The sequence below is a fragment of the Sitophilus oryzae genome, unplaced genomic scaffold (assembly GCF_002938485.1).
Source record: "Sitophilus oryzae breed Bouriz unplaced genomic scaffold, Soryzae_2.0 scaffold_942_pilon_pilon, whole genome shotgun sequence".
Taxonomy (NCBI): Eukaryota; Metazoa; Arthropoda; class Insecta; order Coleoptera; family Curculionidae; genus Sitophilus; species Sitophilus oryzae.
Window position 1 is genome coordinate 3,043,077 of NW_022147575.1, and position 24,585 is coordinate 3,067,661.

At 31.9% G+C, this 24,585-nt stretch overlaps 1 protein-coding gene across 1 annotated transcript in view; it reads right to left on the reverse strand.

Annotated features, from left to right (window-relative positions):
• Nucleotides 1-11,474, reverse strand: part of LOC115891036 (POU domain protein 2-like) — a 175,903-nt gene extending 164,429 nt beyond the window's left edge. The window contains exon 1 of the mRNA XM_030911429.1: nucleotides 10,767-11,474. Coding sequence (XP_030767289.1) covers nucleotides 10,767-11,079 — 313 coding nt within the window. The 5' untranslated portion in view covers nucleotides 11,080-11,474. The remainder of the gene's footprint in view (nucleotides 1-10,766) is intronic.
• Nucleotides 11,475-24,585: the final 13,111 nt, after the last annotated feature.

The window sequence follows — 24,585 nt, forward strand, 5'->3', positions numbered from 1 at the left end:
CCGGAACTGCTAAGACATGGAAAATATGCGAAAAAGAAAGTAAACCACAAAATATTCTACAACAAAAAAACTTTAACGAACGAATTATGTGAAAACCCTTATAGACAAAAATAAAATAAGCTAATTTCGAATCTGTAAAAATGTTGATTCTCACTATACCTTCCATATCAGCTCCCTTCCGTTTCCCTTCCGTTTACATAAAATATTATATCATGTAAATGAATAGGATAATGCACACTATCCATTCCGTTTCCCTTCCGTTCCATATCCATATCCATACATTTTTTTTTGGCGGACGGACTGAAGCGTATCGGAAACAGCGGTGTCAAGTTCTTACATTTATACCTGCTCTGTTAACATTTTGCTGATATTTATTTATTCTTTCACCTCTTAATTAAACCTATTACCTTTTTCAAAAGATACAAATTTTTAAAATAAAACTTCCGTAGTGATATAAATTGTCCAATAAAAAGTATGGAACTGATACGGAACGGAAGCTAGCGTCAATACAATAAAAAATACGGAACGCATATGGAATTGATATGGAAGGTATAGTAAGAATCAACCTTAAACCTAAAATTGAATAATTAAATATGGCATCCCGTGTTTTTCGCTATATAATAAAGTTATTCAATAAAAAATAAATTAAGAAATCGCTCGTCATTAAACGAACCACATCAATCTAAGGCAACCCATGTCGTCATTACTTAAAAAAAAACATGATACCTTAAGTTAATTCAAATGATCTTTGCTACATAAGATGAATACATAATGGTTTGTATATTCTGCAAGTGATAATTCGCTCACCAATGAGAAACAAGTTTCGTCACTGTAAATCGTATTCACTTAGGCAATCCCCATCATTTGATATACAATTTAAATTAGGGTTCTTAACATGCAACTACGTGATTAGATTTTTATTAGTATTCTTATTAATTTTTGTTTATATTTCTTCTTTTCATTGTGTTATTTATGTTTTTTTTTTCTTATTTAAACTTTCTATTTTATGAAAACGCTTGTGTGTTATCTAAAATTTCTAGCCTTATAGTCTAAGAGCTGGCCACATAAAAAACCTTATCATCGTTACATGGCTAATTTTTCTTGTGAAGTCTTCTTATGTGTAGCCATTATGAAATAGTCATGTCTGCCAATGCGATCCCGGGGCTTAAAACGGGGGCGGCCAATCGAAAGGGTGAAATTTTGACACTAAAAATATTATAAGGTACACGAGTTATAATTGCGAAAATGGCCTTTATTTATTATTAAGGAACGTGAAAAATTATTGGCAGACATTTCTCTTGTCGTTAAAATGCCGGCAGACAACGCAAAAGAGGCATGAAATAAAAAAAAATACGGCTCATATGCATGCCGATTTGTCGAATGTCATATTTATTCATTTTAGAAGCCGTATGCAAAAGGGTAGACAAAAAGATCGTAGCTAAATCAGCGGCAGACATAGAAAAAGCGCGATATTACTCTAGCGCTTTCAGGGAACTCTCCCCGCCTTGAAAATTGTGCATTTTTTTAAATTTTCATTTATATTTTAGAAAACTTTGTAGAACTGCCTGTTCACCGCAAATTTACCCACGGTATAATTTTTTTAATCTACCATGCTTTTACTCTATGGTTACGACACTAAAAGAATGGATGCAAATACAGAAAAAAACAGGTGACTCACAAAATTACTTAAAAATAAAGCTTTCTAAAAATGTCTTTTTAAATTTTTAAACTTGAACGGTTATTTTGGACTCATTTGAAAAACGGTAAAGAAAAAATATATTTTTCTTTTGTCGAGATACCAGCCCTGAACATATTTTTTGTCTGCCCTTTTGTATACGGCTTTTTAAATAAACAAATATGACATTCCACCAATCGGCATGCATGTATGCGATAATTTTTATTTGTCAAAAATTCATGCCTCTTTCGCGTTGTCTGTCGGCATTTTTGCCACGGAAAAAATGTCTGCCAACAATTTTCCACGTTTCTTAATAATAAATAAAAACTATTTGGCAATTATAACTCGTGTAACTTATAATACATTCTACATTCTCTAGTGTCAAAATTTCACCCTTTCGATTGGCCGCGTCTGCTTTAAACCCCGGGATCGCGCTGGCAGATATGATTATTTCATAATGGCTACACAAAAGGATACTTCACAAGAAAAATTAGCCATGTACCGATGATAAGGTTTTTTATGTAGCCAGCTCTCCGTCTATTACACTACGATAGTTGTATAACGTATTAAAATGCATCGAAAATGTGTCGAAAAAGTTACACAATGCGGCATTTCTGCTAAAAACAAATGTCACTGTCTCAATTATCACGCCTTATTACCTTTCTTTATGCTATAAATAAATTACAGTGAAATAATTGTTGCGTTGCATGCGATATGGTAATTATTGCACGCGCAAGAAACTTTAAAACGTACGAGTTCACATGTTACATCCGTCTTCTAATGTTTTAATATGATAATTTGGATTCGTTATTTATTGGATACATTTGTTGGGCTAAACTATTCTTAAATTATATAGCTATGGATTGTATTTAATATAATCCTAGATCATATACCGTGTGGTGAAATCCTATGTTAATTTTGAAAAGGTCAAATATTACTTCTCCAGATGATTTTATGCAGAAGTTGTATTAGACTTTTTTGAAGAGGCGTTAAAGTTTGTACTTTTATTTAGAATGTCGTTTTATTTGGAATAGTCATTTAAAAATTATTTGCAAAAATCTACCTTCAAATTAGTAAAATTTATAATACGGCCCAGAGAAAGCTATAAGTAAAATATCTTAATAGAAGATTATTTTCTTTTATCTATGGTAAAATACCAACAAAAATGTGAATGTGTCATTGTCAAATTCGATGTCACATTTTGTTTACAAAAATTTGAAGATACCAAACAGAGTAATTTTGTATAAAATAATGGAAATAGTATTCCCTCTGTGTTTTCAGCTCAGTCTCCGTAAATCTTTACTGAATAACTCAACAGTTTAAAGAATAAACCTTAGGTTTGAAATTAAAGGCACTAAGGTATTAAACACATGGAAGTGTGAAGGCAAAAATGGGTCTTGTGCAGAACAGGTCCCCACGAAATCGTGGTTTTTTTAATTTTTAATGTGGATCCCATAGTTAATGGAATGGTTTAAAAGAAAAAAATTGTTGGATGAACCACTTTTTCTACGAAAAAAAATAATTGAAAATTCCAAATTTTCACTACATTTCAATGCGAAAACTCCCTATATTATAACCTTCATAAAGACAGTAAAATACAAGGTTATGCACAGTGTTGCCATACTCACCCTGTGTAAAATCGACGACAACGTTCTACTTTATATTCATTTTTTTTACATTTAGTACGCACTTTAAGAACACGAAAAATTAAAAATATAATAAACGAGGCAAAACAAAAACACTATAAAAATAAATTGACAATAAAATCATTACACAGTATTTAGCACAATTGTTTAAAAATATTACCGTTTTAAGTCCCTCCACAACAACTTTATTTCAGAAGAAAATCATATAAAGTAATTTTATTGACAACGTCGCAAATTCTATGCGAAGGCCATAGATGACATACCGATGATCGATTAACTGTCAATCGACAAAGTCATAAAATTGCTAGCTTGAGCTGATGTAAATAAATATATTTTCTTAATTTTTATGCTTACAAAGAAGATTCGTTATATTTTTGTGCTTAAATTAGATCATTCCACGTCTATATAAGGTAATAAAGTACTAATATGTGATGTTTTTACTGAATCCGTGTAGAAAATTTAACATATTTAGTCTCCGTCGCCTGTACCTAAAATACGTTTTTTTGCCGCTTTTTAAAGATAAAACACATTCATCCAACAATTTTTATGCTTAAAAATATTCAGTTTAAGATAATCTTGCAAAAAAATCCCAAAAAAGTGTTAAATGCGTGGGGACCTATTGTGCACCAGAGCCGGCAAAAATAATTGAACAGGAAGAAAATAACAATGACTTGAATATTCTTCAGTTTGGAGAAAAGAAAAACGTTGACTCCCGTTTATTGGCTAGGAAAAGACTACAGGATCTTTCGCCGAACAACTTCTTCCTGTGGAGCACACTCAAAAACTGTCTTTATATGGGCATATTAACTACAGAAATTTAGATGGACTGAAAACGACACCCCTGTGGAATGCTTAAGATTCTCCCTTTAACATTTTTGTATTGGGAGGCGCGAATTTCACAATCATTTGGGGTATTATTTGGCTGTGAATGGGGAATTATGTAAACATTTTATTAATTAGTATCCATACATATGTATATAAAAGCTCAAAGGTTTTTGTTGTTACATCCATCCCGCCGAAATCACTTCACCAATCTTAATGATTCTTTTTTTAAATGAAAGGTATATGTGTGTAGATTTGTTATGAAGTATTTTTATATTGTTTAATGGCTATTTCTTTGTGTAAAACGACTAAATACTAAAACATACCTGAAAAATACCTACACACAATACCTCCAGAAATAAATTATTTGTCATTGTCAGTTAGATTATATCTCAAGTTTTTAGATATTTTAGGGGTCAGTTCATACCGCCAGCTTTAGATACATAAATATTAGCACAAAGATTCGTTTAAATCACATTAGTGATTAGTGAATTAACTACGTAAAACGCGATTTTAGGAAATTCATCCTCTTAGGGTGTAAAATTATGTCGAACAATTTGTTGTATGAAAATTCCTTACTATCTGGTCTAGCAGAATGAAATTCTACAGAAAGAATTAGAAGAGATTTTTGAAATTTATCAACCAAATGGGTAAAGTTAGTCAAAATGTAAATAAATTTTCGTGACCTCTGGATTATACACATAAAAAGTTGCACAAAGGATCATTTAAAAGACATGAGTTAATTATTTAGACAAAGCGAATTTATGAAATTCATACCCTTAGGGATTAGAATAGGGAATGAAAGTTGGCTGTACGAAAATGCATTACTATAACATCTAGAAGTATAAAATTTTATACAAGAGTTTATTTAGTGATATCGTTAATATGAACGAAATATTTCTTCTTCAAATAATCCGTCTAGGAATAAAAAATAACGTATAAAGAGTGTATTAGTGCTCTTGAAAAATAAAAAAAATAAGGGGAGTATAGCAAGAAAATCGACAATTGAAAACTTTATTTGTCAGAGCTATTTATTTTAGTCATACAGTTTATATGTGACCATTGGTAGGGTTCTATCCATAGAGGGTACATAATCATTTGACTATTTATGTTTTTCGAGAGATTTTCTTTTTTCAGATTTAGCAAAATTTCGACTTCGGTTTTAGTTTAAAATAACAAAATCGATTTTTTAAACAGGACGAGTCTTAAATAAGTGCAATTATTTATAGCGGTAGTATATTTTGACCCTAGAAACACGATTAGTGAGTTTTTTCGCGAAATTTTTTTTTTGGAAAATTTGGAATTTTTTGAAAACCTTTTTTTAGTTTTTAGTTAAAAACCATAATTTCTTGATAATATGGCAACATAGGTAGTAGGATAAATTTACCAGACAGAAAAACCCGAAAAGCTCCTGTGGTTCTCAAAACATAAGCAAAAAAAATTTTTTTTGAAAATTTTTAAAGTAAAAACTCGGTTATTTTGGAGTTATTTGAAAACCGGTAAAGAGAAAATATATTTCTATTATCGAGATCTACCAGCCCTGAAAATATTTGCTCTTATCCTTCTCTTATTCACAGGGCCGGCGGAAGGGCCGGGCGACCCGGGCGACTGCCCGGGGCACCTGATGCGAGGGGCGCCACGACAGCAACTAAGACATTTAAAAACAGTAATCTAAACAAATAGTAACGAATAACCAGATCAATAATTAATCAATACTAACAATTTTCACATTAAAATATCAGCAGTTATCACACAACATAGGGAAAATATCTGACTAAACATTATAAACACTACTAGATATATCCTAGACCTATCCTATTATAATTTACTGAAACTATGCTCAACAAATCTTTAGCACTTTGTTAGCACGAAAGTTTTGGGAGAGTTTCGATTTTTATCTATTGGTAACTGGGATTTGCAAATTCTTAAACAAATTAAAATAAAAAAATATAAATCAAAATGATTTGTTCGTGGTATTTTACTTATAACTCAAAAGCTGTAAATTTGTAATGCAATTTTTTGTAAATAACCCTTCTTTCTATAATTCTTGTTGTTATAGATTTTTTAAAAACAAATTTGTTTGGTTCAAGAGCCAGCAAAATTGACAGTTTTAGACTGACTGCTTTACTTTTTTACTGCTTTTTTTGCACGCCCTTTATTTGTTATTAATGGCTGATATGCTCTAAAATTATATGAGGCAAAAATTCATTCGCAAGAAGCTGAAGAGGATCCTGATATCCTTATTATAAAAAAAGCTTATAAGTTTGCCTCATTAATTAAATTACTTTATTAACAGTAGTGGGAAAAGATATCAATCTTTTGGTGGCTTTGATTGTTCCGGATTGAATATTTAGTAATACACAGAAGATGGTAGTGGAATCGTAGAATTTTCTCATTTGCGCAAAATAAAGGAATGCATTTCAATCACTGGCTGAACCTCATTTTGAAGCCGACAAAACTATATCCGATCATATACCATATACCTACTGATTCAGCACGAAATAATTGATTGTGAAAAAGAAATGAAAAGTTTCTTAAATTCTTATAGAAAAATAACGGAACTGCTTGCAACTAAATACTAATGTTTTCAAAGATCACTTATGCCAGAACGAAACTGCCGAAGTTGGAATTCTAGTTCTTATAACTCGGATTCAGCACGAAATAATTGATTGTGAAAAAGAAATGAAAAGTTTCTTAAATTCTTATAGAAAAATAACGGAACTGCTTGCAACTAAATACTAATGTTTTCAAAGATCACTTATGCCAGAACGAGACTGCCGAAGTTGGAATTCTAGTTCTTATAACTCGATATACCGGGTGCTTCTCAAAAGTTGGTCGCCTCTATAACTTGTATATTTTTTCAGATGAAAAAACGAGATTTGGTATGTAACTATACGACATAAATTAGGATTAATTGACGTATCCTATTGTTTTTGGTCACACTGTTTCACCGGAAATTACTACAACTTGTGATTTTTAAATGGCACCCTCGGTATATTTCTACTTTATGACATATGTCATAAAGTTGAAATTGTAATATGCGGTTCATAAAGACAATTTGACTCGAAATACCAAGTGTGTGGTACCAAATTATTCGTAAAATTATGGTATATTCTTTTTCCAAATATGCTAATGAGCCGCCACCCTTGTTCCATTTGAAAAAATTGAGATATGATTAAAAATACGATTAGGACATCTTTTAGCCGGCCAGGACAAGACACAAAAAAGATTAGATGATCAAATCTATTTTTCCAGGGTTCCTTGTTTAAAAATGAGTGTTATTAACAGTGTCATGGTACTCTAGATTGAAATTTAAACTATAATATATATTTTTTGAGCAAAAATGTCAAAAGTTGACATATGATATATCATTCTACTCTGAGTGTCATTTTCTATCGAATAAAGTAGAAATATACCGAGGTGCCATTTAAAAATTAAAAGTATTAGTCATTTCCGTTGAAACAAGAAGTGACCAAAAACAATTGAATACGTCAATTAACCCTAATTTCTGTCATATACTAACATACCAAATCTCGGATTTTTTATCTAAAAAAAAAATAAAAAAAGTAATAGGGGTAAGTCACTTTCGAGACGCTCTCGGTATAGAAAAAACGACGAATTGAACGAAGAGAAGAATTTTGAAGTATCTTTAAGTGAAAATTTATTGATAAAGTAGCATAAATATGCTTAGTTGTAGTTAAAGTATAGTATTGAAAGAGAGTTATAATAACTATGGGGAGGCGCCAGATAGGGCACTCGCCCGGTCTCCACATTTTCCTTCCGCCGGTCCTGCTTATTCAAGACTCGGCCTATATAATATCCAGAAAATCGACAAATGCAAATTTCATATGAAATACGAGTAGCTAGAAAACTGTTAATAACGTAGTTTAAGTGCATTTGTTCACAACAATCATTCAAATCAATGCATGAACGATTCGAGGTGCAACGCGAACGTAGTCGCGGGAAAAAAGCTAGTAGTTTAATAAAGTTCCTTGTGATAAAAATATTTCGATTATTCCTTGAATTATTCTGGATGCATGTGCTATGCGCGAGGCCTGCAAATGATCGAGTAATGAACAGCAAACAAGTCATACACCGCGAGTACTATTCTCAATTCAACTAATTCTTTTAGAGGTGATTATTTCAATTCAGAAAAATATTAACCAACTTTTTCAAACCACAGGAACTTTAACAAGACATCTTATTACTTTGCAATTATTTTAGACAAACTCAAAATTACTTAACTTTAAGGGGTTATAAACTTATTGTCAACTGATATTTCTGTTAAACATGACAGTGAACATACAGGGTGACGTTTGTATCAATAGGTATTTTAGAACCTCTAGGTTTATTTATTTCTCTGATGTCTTAGCATTAATATAGTTAATTATAAATTTAAAACACTTCATGCTAATTAATTTACATAATGAGTGTGTCACAATGAGCTTTAAAAACCTAAATGTCAACAAAGAGAAATTATGAAAGTGCATTTTTTATATGTAGTTATATTTTTAATTTATTAATTACAGATATTAAATCTACTAATTAATTAGCTTATTCCTAGTGGTTTTAGTTCATAAAAAATAGATAAACTACTTTATAACGTCATTAAATTTATTATTCTTATTTTATTTATATTTTTTTTATTTATTATTTCTTATTTTATTTATATTTTTTTTATTTATTATTATTCTTATTTTATTTATATTGATAAATTGAACACTGCTTGGTGGTAAAACTAAAATCTTTTGTGGACAATAAGTGGATAAATAAGCAATAAATTAAATTAGCACTAATCAATTAACAGTTATAATAATTAAATATGATTAAAATTAGTTTGGTGAGTATTATTCTTCTCCTTTAGCGAGAAGTTATTAATCAACGGCATTTTGATTATAAAAAAATATAATTTTATTTCTATTTTTCTATTCTCAGCAGGTACTCAAGTCTCTTTTGCTATTGTGAATTTTTGATATATTTATTAATACTTAATTAATATGTTTGGATTAATTATCTTCAATAATTTATTATAATTAACCCTCCCCCTCCCCCAATTTTATGTTACTATTACCATCAATTTTTATTCTTATCTTATTAATTATTGCGTTTGATATTTAAAATATTATGTGCAATATTTATAAGATAAAATGATTTTGCTGCTGACTGGTAATTGTTCTTTTATACTTACAACTAACGATATTAACAAAACTATATTTTTATATATTTATGAGGAGTTATTTAAAGAAACAAAGAATATTCTATTAGAAATTAAATATAACAAATTAAGATGAATAATTACGAAGAAGAAAAAAGATAAATTAAAAGAATGAACGAAAAATAAAATAAAAATTTTGAAGAAATTAAAGATTTGATTATACAATTTGGTGCATTTTTACATAACTTTTTTTCTATCTGTAGAGATAAGAAAACAATAAGTATTTATGGATATTTATCATTTCAGATGTATCTCATCAACGTTTTGTAGCATCAAGGCGTTGTTTATAAGAAATAAACTCTAATCTTTGATAATACTCTCGTCATTTCTTCAGAAGAACAAAATTATATTTTCAGATGCTTATTGCCAATTTTTTAATGAACTATGGTATTTTTATAATAAAATAACAATAAACAATGATGAAAACATGAAATAAGATGAATTGGATGTTTGGATGAATACTATAATTATTTATTAGTTCATATGGGCTATGACAATTATTATTGTTCTTCTGGCAAAAATAACAGATATATTTATACTTGCATAACAGCTCTTTTATAGGAATTGAGACAAATTTTATCAAAAACTGTAGTACTTAAAAGATGAAAAATCTTGAATAAGAATGATTGGAAGATAGATAATTAAACAACTTAATGTATCTATTATACACCTCTCAGTGTTTTTAGTAACAAGAATGCTACATTTTTAGATCATTCTTATTAAAATGTTTTGCAGAATTAAGATACTTTTCGTAAAAAATTAACTCAATCACTGACTGATTATCATTTCTTCCTTTAATCGGGTTTTTACCAGGACTCATCGGTTCTAGAACATGAAAATTACATTTAGCTGTTTGTTTCCAATTTTTATTAACGACTTAATCCATCAATTAAATAAAATAACAATAATAATTGATGGAAATGTAGAATAAGACGAATTGGAGGTTTAGAGAAACACTATATTTATAAATACTTGTTATCAGCTTTGTTAAGAATGCAATTTAAATGATATAAATGATGATGCATCCTAATAACTGGATGAAATAATAGAATTAAATACACCCAATTTAATTAAACAATTTTACGTATTCATCATAATTTTTTGTGAAGATACGGTATTTATATTAGAAAAATTAGCAGGTGTTACTGATAAAAGGTTTGAATTAAAATAATTTAAGATGTATAATAGAAAACATCCTGATGCAGTCACTCTAATTGCAGTTTTGACACTACAATAGAGAAATACACTTTAGACCTAATAATAATCAGGATTTTTATAAGAATCAAGGGGATGCCAAAGATTTCTTGAAGAAATTAGGTACATGAAAGACGAAAAATAACATCTTCTGGAGAAACCTTTAAAGGAATGGCAATTACATGCAATTAAACAACCTGATGCATCCACTCACCTTCCTCCTTCATCAGCCTCACCCCTGGACTGCACCTCGGACTCCCCATCGGGGGTCCCACCCCCTCCTCTTCGCTACTACTCGAAGCTGGAGAACTGCCCCTCGTAAAGCTCTTGTTATTATTACTCCTATTAAAATACAACCCGTTACTCTGCAAAAACATCTGCTGCACGCTACTATTAAACTGCTTGATCTGTGAAGCCACAGTTGCGTTCTTCGTTTTAAATTTCGACATGGTAAAGTCCAGAGGTTGGTCTGTTTCGTGACCCGCCAGCAGCATGTGACTGGGGGGTTGGTGCAGCAACATTGGCATGTCTTGGTGGTGCGGTTGGAGATGGTTCTTCCAAAACGTCGTCGACGTTTGACAGAAGTCTATGGTGTTGTTGTTGTTGTTTAGCTTCTTGGGGGTGGAATCCAGCGGCGTGGGAGATGGGGTGGACTCTACCCACCTCCTGACGGTGTCACTTTTTAAATCCAGATTCGACGCCAATTTTGACAGTTTTTTGGGTCTCGCGATAACTTTGGAACCGGAAACACTATAAATTCGAGTCTTCTATGTCACTTATACATCAGTCCTTCGCGCACGAGGAACAAAGTCACCTTGATGTTGATATGCGTGTTTTTTTTTTCGATAAAAAATGTGTGTTTTGGACGTGAATGGACATACAGAGAATGCGATAGACTGGTCAACATACACGCTGCTGTAATGTTACCGGCGCCAACGCTGCTAGCCGTATAGCGGTCGGTATTTTGCTACGTCCCTTTCAGCCGCTAAAATTCCGGTGGTGGGGGTTTCGAATCCGGGGCTTCGCCAAGGTGGGAGACCCAGAAGCGACCAATGGGAGCGCGCCGAGCCTCGATATACAATAGTACATAAATTCTATAGATTATTTATTTATTCCTCATCTTATGTATGTATTTATGTGAATATATGTATAGGAGCAAAGGATTACGTTTTTGTTGGGCTCCGGTTTTTTTTCTTCGTTTCCAGTTTTCAGTTTTAAATCAATATATCTGATAAAATGGTGTATTATAGGTACGATTCTTGGATTATGTTTATCATTGTTGGGTTTATTGATAATCAAGCTGATTTATATTATCTCTCTATAACTTTTTAGGGTATTTTTGAAGCAAATTTTTAACAATTTTACCAATAAATCAAATATTTAATAAAAATGGTATTTCTTTTGGCCATTAATTGACATGAATGTTGAAGTAGGATCTTTTTTACTAATTTTTTATTATTTTTTTATTATTGACATATTGAGTAAAATTTATTAAAATTTTTGCCTATTTTTTTAGCTGCAAATTTCCACGCCGTTTTAGAGAAAATTAAAGAAAAACATGAAAATATTGTTGTTGTAAAAATTAAAAGGCCTTTCTATGGTAATATGCTTTCAGTTTCATTCTTTTTTGATTAAAGTCATATTTTTTGCTGTTGTTAAAGTATCGTAATTTCCGATACTTAATAATAAATTTTGTGCTTCTCTTCAATATTTAAATAACAGCAAAAAAATTTACGTTAATTAAAATTCTATCAATAACAATCTATCAAAGAATGAAAACGAAATTACATCTCCAGAGAAATGCGTTTTGATTTTTAGAACGTGAACATATGGTTAAATTTTTAGAAAAAATTAAATGTTAGATAATGCGTTTTCTGCACTATTTCAAACGGAACATTTAACATCATCAGTAGATCATGATGTTCCAACCCTCAACTGTAATATATTTTACAATACTTTATCAATAAATGAAAATGGTAAGTATACACCTCCCCAAGAACCACTTCCCCCCCTTTCTTGGGTGTCTATGTTTAGAAAAAATTCTAGAATGAAAAACAGAAGCATGTTTTAAATCCGTTATTACCAAATTTATACGTTATTTTTTACCCCTAGAGAATTGATTTGAAAAAAACCAATAGACAATATACAATTATTACTGATGTCTGTGATTTGAAAAAAAAACTTTATACTTCTAGATGTGATTCATACCCTTTTAAAGCTATGTCTTTTAAATGCCTATTTTTCTTTGAGTTAATTTTATATGACTATAATCCACTGGTCACGAAGTTTTATATGCCTACATTTTTACTAACTTTACCTATGTAGGGGATCAATTGCGAAAATCTCTTCTAAGTGTTCACTCAAGGATCGTTTATGCAGAGTTTCATACTTCTATACACTAGATAGCAAGGAATTTTCGTAGAACAAATTTTCCAATACATGCAATTTTACTGCCTAAGAGGACGAATTTCCTAAAATCGCTGTGTGCAGTTAATAAACTAATGCTATGATTTATAATTTATATGTATATGTTACGGTTAAAGTGCGATGTCCGGTTAATGTCGACATTAACAGGTTAATGTTTGGGTTTGGTTTTGTTCTTGATCGTTTTGTTTTGTGTTATTCTCGAGATTAACCGGGTAATGTGATATTAACCGAATATCGGACCTTAACCCTAACATATAAGGCAAATTAAAACAAGTTTGGGTGCACGTCATCAATGACACCATGCATCGTCTTATGAAGTTTGCTGGTGGTCATATTATGATGTGCAACCAAAGTTATTTTAATTTCCCATTTCTTTCCCATTTCCCATATACTGAACTCTATTTCAAATAAAAACTAATGACTCTAAGTGACATATCACTGACAATGACAAATAATTTATTTCTAAAGGTGTCTATATTGTGTTGTTGTTTCTCAGGTGTTTTTTAATGTTTATTCGTTTTATATAAAAATACCGATTAAACGATACCAAAAAACTTCATAAACAAATATTTTATTGTATTTGATTTTCCGTATTCAATGTTTTATCCCACGTCATTGTTAGGTTCTAAATCTCATCAATATTGTAACGATGAATATTATATTAAATATTAAAAAAAGCAGAGCCGGACTTGAAATCAGTTTATATAAATTGTGTTTAAATGCCCGAAACAAAAAAAGAATATAAAGTGTGGCATATCATTGTACTCAGGAGACCGAATTCTTTCAAAACCTGAAATAAAAAATGCAGGTCCGTATTTAAAAAAATCAAGTTGACCTATGTATCTCACAAATTATCAGATACTATCTAAAATAACTATCAGATAGCCCTGACAAATGGCTATGTGATTATCGAATTAGTTTTTTGATTTTCTGAAAAGTAACAAAGAAAAAATAAAATTGATTTTCAATAAAATCCATTTTTTCCAAATAAAGGTTAATTCTCACTATACCTTCCATATCCATATCAGCTCCCTTCCGTTTCCCTTCCGTTTACATAAAATATTATATCATGTAAATGAATAGAACAATGCACGCTATACGTTCGATTTCCCTTCCGTTCAATATCCTTTCCTTCCATACATTTTCTTACATTTGTACCAGCTCTGTTAAAATTTTACTGATTCATTCTTTCAGGTCTTAATTAAATCTATTTCCTTTATCAAAAAATACAAATTTTTAAAATAAAACTTTCGTAATGATATAAATTGTACAATAAAAAGTATGGAACTGATATGGAACGGAAGCTTACGTATAGCGTCAACACAATAAAAATACGGAACGGATATGGAATGGAAACAGAAGGTATAGTGAGAATCAACCTTAACTCAGCATTCCTTGAAATGTTTAAAACTTTTTTGATGGCATCTTGGTGAACATCCCAAGGTGCAACTTTGCCCTAATTTAACCATGTTCGTATCTATTACGGTTACCAAGATACCAATGCTCATACCCTGAATTTGTAGCACCCCGTATATGGATATGAATTTTTTACTTGACTGATTTCACTAAACAAAAATTGAGCCCTTTACTTTATTTTCTTAGTTTTAATCGTACTTTGGTAGTTGTATAGGAAATCACTTATAGTATCTTAAAACAAAACGATATTGACTTTAGTTACGCTCCTGTTTAATCGGCTAGTTATACATAGTGCAAGTCCATGCAGAATAAACTGTCAATCGGGATGATAACTGGAACGAATGGCGACAAAAACGATTGATTAGTGGCCGTGATTGTGTGAAAAAGCGGCGCTGAATCTATGGTTGGAGCAGATCGTAACAGAGCAGAATTAATATCGGGCAAAAAAACGCGAACGTAATTATAGGGTACGGTATAATATCTTCACCATATCGAATAATTTGTTTTCAGGAATCCGTTTGCAAGAAGTTCGTTTTTTTTTCTGTATTAATCCTATTAAACGCTCCTATTTGCTTTTTGTCAAATCCAAAAAGACTTATAAAAATATACACGTAAGTTTCCTATAATCGATCTTCAGTTAAGCAGGTATATTCTGGAATAAAATTTAACATATACCTAAACAATTTACAGGGTGGTCCGAACTGTTTTCCGGAAACTTCTGCAGATAAAAATAAGTAAAAAAGTTCGTACAAATATATGTCCTAAAATGCTTATATAGTTTTGGAGATACAGAGGTTCCATTTTTATTTCGATTTTTTCCAAGTAATTTCTGAAGTAACGTCAATAATCGGATAAAAATTGGCGTGCCGTAGTTTTTTGACATGATAAATTTGATGATTAAAATTAAATGATTTTGATATCAATATGACTCCTACTTGTAGAGGGCGTCACTTTCATATTTTTAACTGGTTTGAAAAGTAATAACTTTTAACAACGGTACAATATACTACAGACAACTTGGACCACCCTGTGTAATAAAACTGTTATACAATTTCATCTGTCTGTAATATCTAAAAAAAGAAAATCCTTTAACACAGTCTTTTTGGCGGAAAGTCTATAGTGTTTTGTTGAACAAATTATACAAAGTGTTTCAGAAAATGTGTGCCATCTCTCGTGGAGAGATTCCTCACGTAAAAATAAAATTTATTTTTCATATCAACATAGGTCCGATTCTGCTTTGTTTTGTAGCTACAAGTGGTTAAAATAATGAGGAATCAATAAGTACTTATTTAAAACTTTCGCAAGTTCTCCCAAACCAAAGATCACGATACAATTTTTAATTGGCATTAAACGGCCTATACAATTTTGTTATTTGTTACGACACAAAAGAAACAAAAGTCAGTAGCGGATTTATAGTAACTTTTACCCTCAAAATTTCATTGGAATCACTAAAAGTACTTGGAAAAAAATTATAACAAATCGAAAAAAATAAATAAAACCAACACCCTGTAGCCACGAAACAAAGCAGAATGAGAACTATGTTTTGATATAAAAAAATAAGCCTTATTTTTACGTGAGCAATCTCGATAGATAGCACGCGTTTCTTGAAACACCCTGTAGTTAAAAATTAAACTCCCATACCTAAACTCTCGTAAAACGACACATGGCGTTAATTTCTCGAACCATCCAAGACGATGGGCGGGTGGTCCAAACTTAACTGCCACCAGCCCTTCGCTCCGGTACTGTAAAACACGCGCCGTACCTACAAAGGAAAGGGTTTCTCGATATTTCTAACCCTTCCTCTGGCACGGGACACGGCCGAACTTAACGGTAAAGGGATGAAAAGGGAAAAAAAGGGTCGTGACGATTTACATTTCCGCTTTAACGCGTGGCTCGAATTACGTAACCATTAAAAAAGATTTTTACGATTTAAAATGGCGGAAGGCGTGGCGGGTGTAGGTCCAGCACGATGAAGGGACGAAATTGGAAATTTATGTGGCGAAAAATGAGGATAATCGGTCACATTGTTGTTAAAGGGCAAGCATTTTCATAAAATAATCCGTTATCAGAGATGCAAGCTTACAGAAAACTTAAGTCTTTTTTTGCTTTAAATCATTTTAATGTCATTTTTCGAAAGCTGACTTAAGATTTAAATGTTTTTCAAAATGATATGTAATTTAAACTTTATTCCGAAATAGGAAAAGATTTAAGTCAGATTTTTATATATTTTTATGATAAGTTTTTAACAGCAGCATTTATAACTGAAAGGTAGTATCAGACACAGCTACTTTTGTTGCGCAATTTTTTTGCAGCCGCTGCAAAAGTTGCATACGGTGTTCATACACCAACAGAAAGAAGCCCAAAACGCGCAGTTTTAATTCAGCAGCTGCCTAAAAAAGTTGCAGGTCGACAATACATGCTTTTCATGTGTTCACACCAAAGCACTACTTTTGCAACGTATTTTGGTAACCGCACTTGGAGGGGCAACATTCAACAGTACACAACCCACAGCTCAAGATATCGTGTGTATGCCTTTTGGTAGAGCAAACCGGATTTGGAACTTTTCATTTTTGAACGTTCTTTCGAATATTGTGCACGCAACGTGTGAATTTTCTTTTTTATGTCTTCATCGGGCATATGTAATTCAGAAAAAATTTCCGAAATAGCGGCTCGTCTTTTCGTTTGGTTGTGATAGAATAGATTTTTTTTACGTTCCATAAACACTCTCTTGCTTCTACCGCTTCTATTAAACATTTTACTTGTTCTCTTTTCCAAATCTCTTGTTTTGACTTCGACGACATCGCAATTTGTCGGTTAATTCTTTACTAAATACCTACATATAAATCCTGGAGTTAATTGAAAAAAAGTGTATATATTTCGGGCATACCACCAGAATACTGCACTGATGTCCGCAGTAAAAGTTTCAACTGATTAGTAATCTTTTGCTGCACTTGCAATCGTCCTCAACAACTGTTCACACACGGCTATTTCTTAAACTGCGCGCAACAAAAAAGTAGCCTACTCAACCAAGCTGCGATGGCAACGTTGCAGGTTGCCTAGGCACCACACCACACTTGCAGCACTTCTTCACATCAAAATAATAAGTATTTATATACCGGGTGCGTCTCAAAAGTGACTCATCCCTATAACTTTTTTATTTTTTCGGATAAAAAGTCGAGATTTGGTATGTTAGTATATAACATAAATTAGGATTGATTGAGGTATTCAATTGTTTTCGGTCACTTCCCATTTCACCGGAAATGTCTACAACTTTTGATTTTTAAATGGCACCCTCGGTATTTTGTTACTTCATTTGATAGAAAATAACACTCTGAATAGAATGACATATCAACTTTTAACATTTTCGAATAGGATTTATTTGAAATTGCAACATGCGATTTATAACGACAATTTAACTCGAAATACCAAGTGTGTGGTACCAAATTATTCGTAAAAAAATGCGTTTTCCAAATATACTAATGAGCCACTCCGGTTCCATTTGAGAAAAAATGATTTATGATTAAAAATACGATTTAGGCATCTTTTAACCGGCCAGAAAATTTTTATATTATTATATTGGTTTGCTCCATCCTTATTTTTTTCATCTTTACTTTTTATAATTCTATGATCTCCTAACTACTAGATACTAAATTATTAGATGCACCATAAATACCGTATAATCAAATAAAAACGGCGTCAAGGACGGCTATGAAATGACGATCGTTGTCATTTTATATGTAAACTTATATGGGAAATATCATCGATTGTCATTTCATAGCCATCGCTGACGCCGTTTTTATTCGATCATACGGTAGTTCTGAGGCTAATCCATTTCCTCGCCTATATTCTTCTTTTACGTTTTGTTTTTTTACGTAATAAACTTTCTGTTAATTCTATTGCCATTATTTGGCAGTTTGAATTAGAGCCTTGAGCACTGTCGTCATTTTAAATATGCTTTCAAGTCAGTTGAATTCAAGTGACTTCATTATTTCACTTTAACACGCCTTCAAACAGTCACTGACATAAAGTCTTAACTTAGTGACATTTTGAAATTCTTTAAAAAAGATATTCCTACATTCTGTATTGACAAAGTTGGATGGGATAAATAATATATAATTATTAAAATAATATTTTTTATTTACTCTTTTCTTTATTATTATTTACATTGTACTTTATTATTTTTAGTAATTCGTTTACTTTCAACCCGGCCTTACATCTTAACGATATTTTTGTTTTGCTTCCTTTCCTTAATTCGACTTGCTTTGATGTACATTCTCGGTATTTTTAACAAAAAAAGAACGAATAAAATGGCAGATACGCTATATATCCTTCCCGTCAGTTCTTTTTCTATATTTTTCCCCAACCATCACCCCACAACATCATCCCCCTCGCAGATCCATAAAAAGCGCCAATGGCGCGTGGCTTTAAACTAAAATATCTCCGTCCCCCCCTGCGGGTGGTTGCGAATCCGCATTGGTGCATACCTAATGCGAGGCGAGTTTGCGCAAACTCACCTATATCATATCAAAATCTGATCTGAATATAGGGCGCCCTTTTGCAAGGGCGGAAGCGGGACGAGGAGGGAAATCAAAAATCCTAGAGGAAAAGGGTCGGGAAAGTTTGATATATATGTGTGCGAGTTTCTTCGCGCCTGTTTGATGCGCTGTTTTCCTTCTCTGACTGCTTAGTTTACCAGATCGATAGGTCGATGTGAGCGTGTGAAAAAGTACCTTAAACGAAAATGTATTAAAAACGAGGAAAAAGTTATAAAAACTTTTAAGAAGAATCTAGAAAAATCCATGTAAATATACAGGGTTATTCACCTCATTCGACACGGAGTATTGTAGCCAAATAATTGGATTAGAATTATTTTCAAAAGGTACAGAGTGTCCTAAATAAATAAAAAATATCAAAGTTGTATTTTTTTAAATGGAATACCCTGTATATTATTACATTTTTAGTTTCTACAGTTAAAATAAAGGTAAATTTGATTAAGGTTTACCGCACTTTAATCTTACCGGTTTTCAGATATTTACGATTTTGTGAAAATGCAGTAACAATTTTCCTATACAGCACATCAAATCACATTTACGATGTGTTTACATTATTAGATGTAGACACAGGGTGACACAATTCCCCCGATGTAAATATGCTACGTTTACACATTGTAGTTCAACACGTATGAACAAAGACAAAGGTTAAACGTCCGCCTCACAATGTAGCCACAGTATAGCATTTACGTATACACAAAGTAAGGGATACACAGTGTGCCGTAGGATACACAGTGCTTGTGTATTACGTTTAAACTATGTTTACACATTGCAGTTGTGATTACCGCGTGTATACGTATGTATTTTACTTCGTATATACATCTTGTGCTAGATAAAACTACTTCTTATGAACGAATTTAGGAAATAATACAAGTTTTGGTGAATAACTTTTCGTTCTTTTTAAGAAATATTTATTCAATGATACCAATTATATCTTTTTAGAACCAAAATTAGGAAGGCAAAACTTTGTATTTTCCAAAAGTATCTCGATCGTAAGTTCAAGAGAAGTAGCCTTAAAATTGTTCCATTTTTGTTTTGTATTAAATGTATCATTTTTCTTCCATAAAATGGATTAAGTGGTTAAAAAATAAAATTCTTATATTTCTTTATATCATGGAACGCAATAGCGCAAACAATACAATAATAATAATTATTTACACTGCAGAAACCAGAAGTAAGAAAACACTGTAAAAGAATAGAAATTGTATCTAAATGTATTAAAAATATAAGTACCTAGTATAACAACATACTAAAATGGTAAACACTGGTATATCGCCACGATTTGGTGGACCTCGTTTAGTCATTTTTTCTCCTCTTTTCCCTCCAAGCAGTTGGTTTATTAGCATACTCATTCAACGAGCACTCTGTTGGACTTTGTTGTATTTTATTTCCAGATTAACAATCTCACCCTTAAATTTTATATGAAACTGATTATTGAATATTAAACATATCTGTATAATTATCCATCAATAACTTATCGAATATCAGTGTAAGAAGTTCTTTGAAGTGTTTAAATCTTTCTTTCACTGGTCCATTTAGATTTGTATTATTTCCAAATTAAAAAAAAAATATATTGCAGAGCTAACTCAGCTAACCTCTTTATCATTATACGAGAATATTTGGAGTTTTCATTCATTGGAGTCAAAATTTGGTAATTTGGGTATCGAGTAAGGGACGAGTCGCTGCTATAATATTAATAATACTCTTAGGAAGGTGTAACAAGGTAATTAAAAACTTGGACTTACCTTAAAATCTCTTTTAAACTACACACAAACAGAACATTTATATAGAGCTTCCGAATGATAAAACAATAATGGCTGCTAACACATACCACTCCTAGAAAGGAGAAAGGAGAGAGGACACATAAGATACACTTAGTCGGTGTATCTACGCTGAGGCTATCCGCGCACACCTTCATTTCATGCTAGAACGTAGACACAACAGTACACTATTACAAAGTGTCTTTATAGATATTTATATTATGTGTATACGTCACATTTTTACAAGGTGTGTACTACAGGCACAACTATGGTACGAAGTATCACACAGGCATATGACTTATACATTGTATGTCTCATATACAGACGTCAGACTTCATCATTTGAATAATTATTTGTTACGTTACAAAAAACTCTTTAGAATCTTGAGTTCGTACGGTATACAACTAGTAAACACTGTATCACACAATTTTATCAATATAAATCTACGATATATCTCATATGTATATGTTAGAACTAAATGAACACTTAGGTTCACTTTAACATATGTTGTTTCTCATGTGTCTTCCTTGTAGAAACGTAATTTCATTTAGACGTGCTATATGGGTTAATGCTTCATTTCTCTAGGCGTAGGTATTTAAGTTTTTAAAACCAAATATTATACTGAAGTTTTTTCATTTACTAAATTTTGTATTGCAATAATAAAAACAATACTACCTTATATACCGGGTGCGTCTTAAAAGTGGCTCACCCCTATAACTTTTTTTTCAGATAAAAAAAAACAGATTTGGTATGTTAGTATATGACATAAATTAGGATTGATTGACGTATTCAATTGTTTTTTGTCACTGTTTCACCGGAAATTACTATAACTTTTGATTTTTAATTGGCACCTTCGGTTTCATTACTTTATTCGATAGAAAATGACATTCTGTATAGAATGACATATCATATCATGTAGGTATACAGTGGCGGATTCAGAGGGAGGGGGGCATGGGGCCAAGCCCCCCCCCCTAAAATCTATAGATTGGGTTAAATATTACGCTTTTGTGTTAAAAATGGCACTGTAAAAACATAGTCTACATTACTTTTTATTTGCCCCCACCTAAAATAAATTCCTGTATTCGCCCCTGTAGGTACACCATTTAAAAATAATTTTTAGTCAATATAAACTTTACAGCAACTCGTATTCTTTTTTTTTATTTGCTTTACAAAAATCGTATTTTAAATTTCAATCTAGAGTGCCGCAGCTATGTTAAAAATACTAATTTTTAATCAAGGAACCTTGGAAAAATAGGTTTGATCGTCTAATGTTTTTCGTGTCTTGTCCTGGCCAGTTAAAAGATGCACAAATGGTATTTTTAATCATCTCAATGTTTTCAAATGGAACGAGGGTGGCTCATTATCATATTTGGAAAAAAGCATTTTTTTACGAATAATTTGATAACATATACTTGGTATATTTCGAGTTAAATTTTCCTTATGAACCATATGTTATAATTTCAAATAAACAATATGCGAAAATGTCAAGAGTTGACATGTGATATGTCAGTATATTCAGAGTGTTATTTTCTATCGAATAAAGTAAAGATATACCGAGGGTTCCATTTAAAAATCAAAAGTTGTAGTCATTTCCGATGAAACAGGAAGTGACCAAAGACAAATGAATACACCAATCAATCCTAATTTATGTCATATACTAAGATACCAAATCGTTTTTTTATAAGAAAAAATAAAAAAGTTATATTGGTGAGCCACTTTTGAGATTTGTATTAAATAATTACTAGCTTTATAAACGGCAATAACTTGTGTAATTTAAATGGAGCACCCTGTATATTTTACGTGAATCAGATGCACAATTTAATTGTCTATCAAACTGCATTATACCATTTTTATCTCTTCAAGTTTTCGTAGAAAATGGATTTTCTTATAATTTAGATCTCATTTATCAATATACCCATGGAATATTGACGTTTTAAAAAAAATAACTATTTTATTTTGTAGATTTTCATGCAGTGGCGAAATACCTATATAGGATTTTTTGGAGAGATGAATAGGTATAGACATTTTTTAATATTGATTGACAGTTGCTCCAAACACTAAAAAAAATGTTGTGTTGACTTTCTACACTAATAAAGTATAATGAGACACTGTAAATTGTAGAGTATGGGTGTAAACACCAAAACGTAATGGTAAAATCATGAAATGAAGTAGTGATATTCCTTCATTCAAGTTTGTTGATAATCGTGTTCAGAAAAAAAAATATGCTAACAATTTTAATTTTCGCAAATTTACACATCAATTTCTCGTTGGTATATGGAGAGACAATAGGGAAGCTAGAGAATAAATTTTAAAGTCCTATCTGTACCAGCTGACGCCACTGCATCGCATGCTCTTTAACCGCACAGCTGACATCTTTCTATTGGCCCTTAATTTTTTCTACAAATTAAGTTAGTTAAGGCTTTAGGGGCACTATCATTGTTAGTCTGCAGTTTTCTTACTTTTTTCGAATAGTTTTATACGACATTTGGTAGTTATACGACAATCAGGCTAGATAAATCAGGAGTATTTAAATAGTTCTATTAACTGATGAATGCGCTCTTCATTTACCAATTAATAGAATCATAACATTATTTATTTCTGCTGTATGATAAGTTTCTACTTTCGGCAAATATCTGAGAATTTTTTTCGTTTTAACTGATAAAGTAAAAATATGATGTAGGGTAGACGTGGGGTAGACTCAATAATTTGTTGTTTTATTTTACGTTGTCAATAAATGTTGGTAGGTAGTTATTAAAACTGTAATATAAAGTATACAATTCAAATAAAAATATACAAGTTATAATAATTATTTATTAACACAAACATCCGATACGCTACTGAAGCAGGTAAGTCAAATTGACGTATCTAACTTCTTTGAAATCTAATCTTTGACAAGTAGTAAATAAAAGCAGAAATGCAAGAAAAAATTATTTTAAGTGAATTTCATTAATGATCGGTTTACTACACGTATGTATATTATATAGTCACTTACTAGCGAAAAGTTATTCCATTATTTCCCTCGATTTTTGACCGAGATCTACCGCACACTACACAACCAACTATTTTAAGTCTTTTTCGGTAAATCGCAATAGTGTCACTCTGTTAATTTAAATTCTGCCGCAATTTCCTTCTAAATTTACTACCTTTAAACAGCTATCAGTAGTAGAATAAATAATAAATAACATAAAATAAGCTCAGTAAAGACAAATCCACAAAAGTTCAAATCAAATTCAAATGTGTCAAATGAATCGTCAAACAGAACCGGCAAGGATCCCCACCTTAGGGCCCTTTGTCTGTCTATCTTGCATGAATACTTGCATTATACTCCTTCTTTAACATTTTTATTCAAAGAGTAATAAAGATCTAGGTTAGGTTAGGTTAGGTTGCTGGGGTTTGGGATCATATTTGATCCCTCACTCGGCCTTGGGCCCATTGCGATACACCTGTATTGTTTTACCAAACCTTCCTCTCATTCTTTCTTTGCGTTAAAACACTTCCAGCTCTTTGCAAAGTTCCCGATGTCGCTGATGTTGGCTTCTGCTACTTCGTCTAGTCCCTCCAAAAAACTTTGCCCTACAGTTTTAAAGCGTCGGTATTCCAGTGCCGGACAGTGGCAGAGCAGGTGCTCTATGGTTTCTTCTTCCTCTCCGCATTCTCTGCAGTAATCGTCGTCGGGAACTTTCCATCTTACGAGGTTTACCCCCGTGGGACAGTTTCCAGTGACGACACCTACAATTATGCGTACTAGGTCCTTTTTGTGCTCTAGTAGTTGTTTTGTCTTTTTGCTGTCTACCACTGGCCAGTCTAGTCTTCGAGCTGTAGCGCAGTCCTCACGGTGTTGCCACGTCTCTCGCTGCTTGGCTTTGATGGCAGTTCCTAT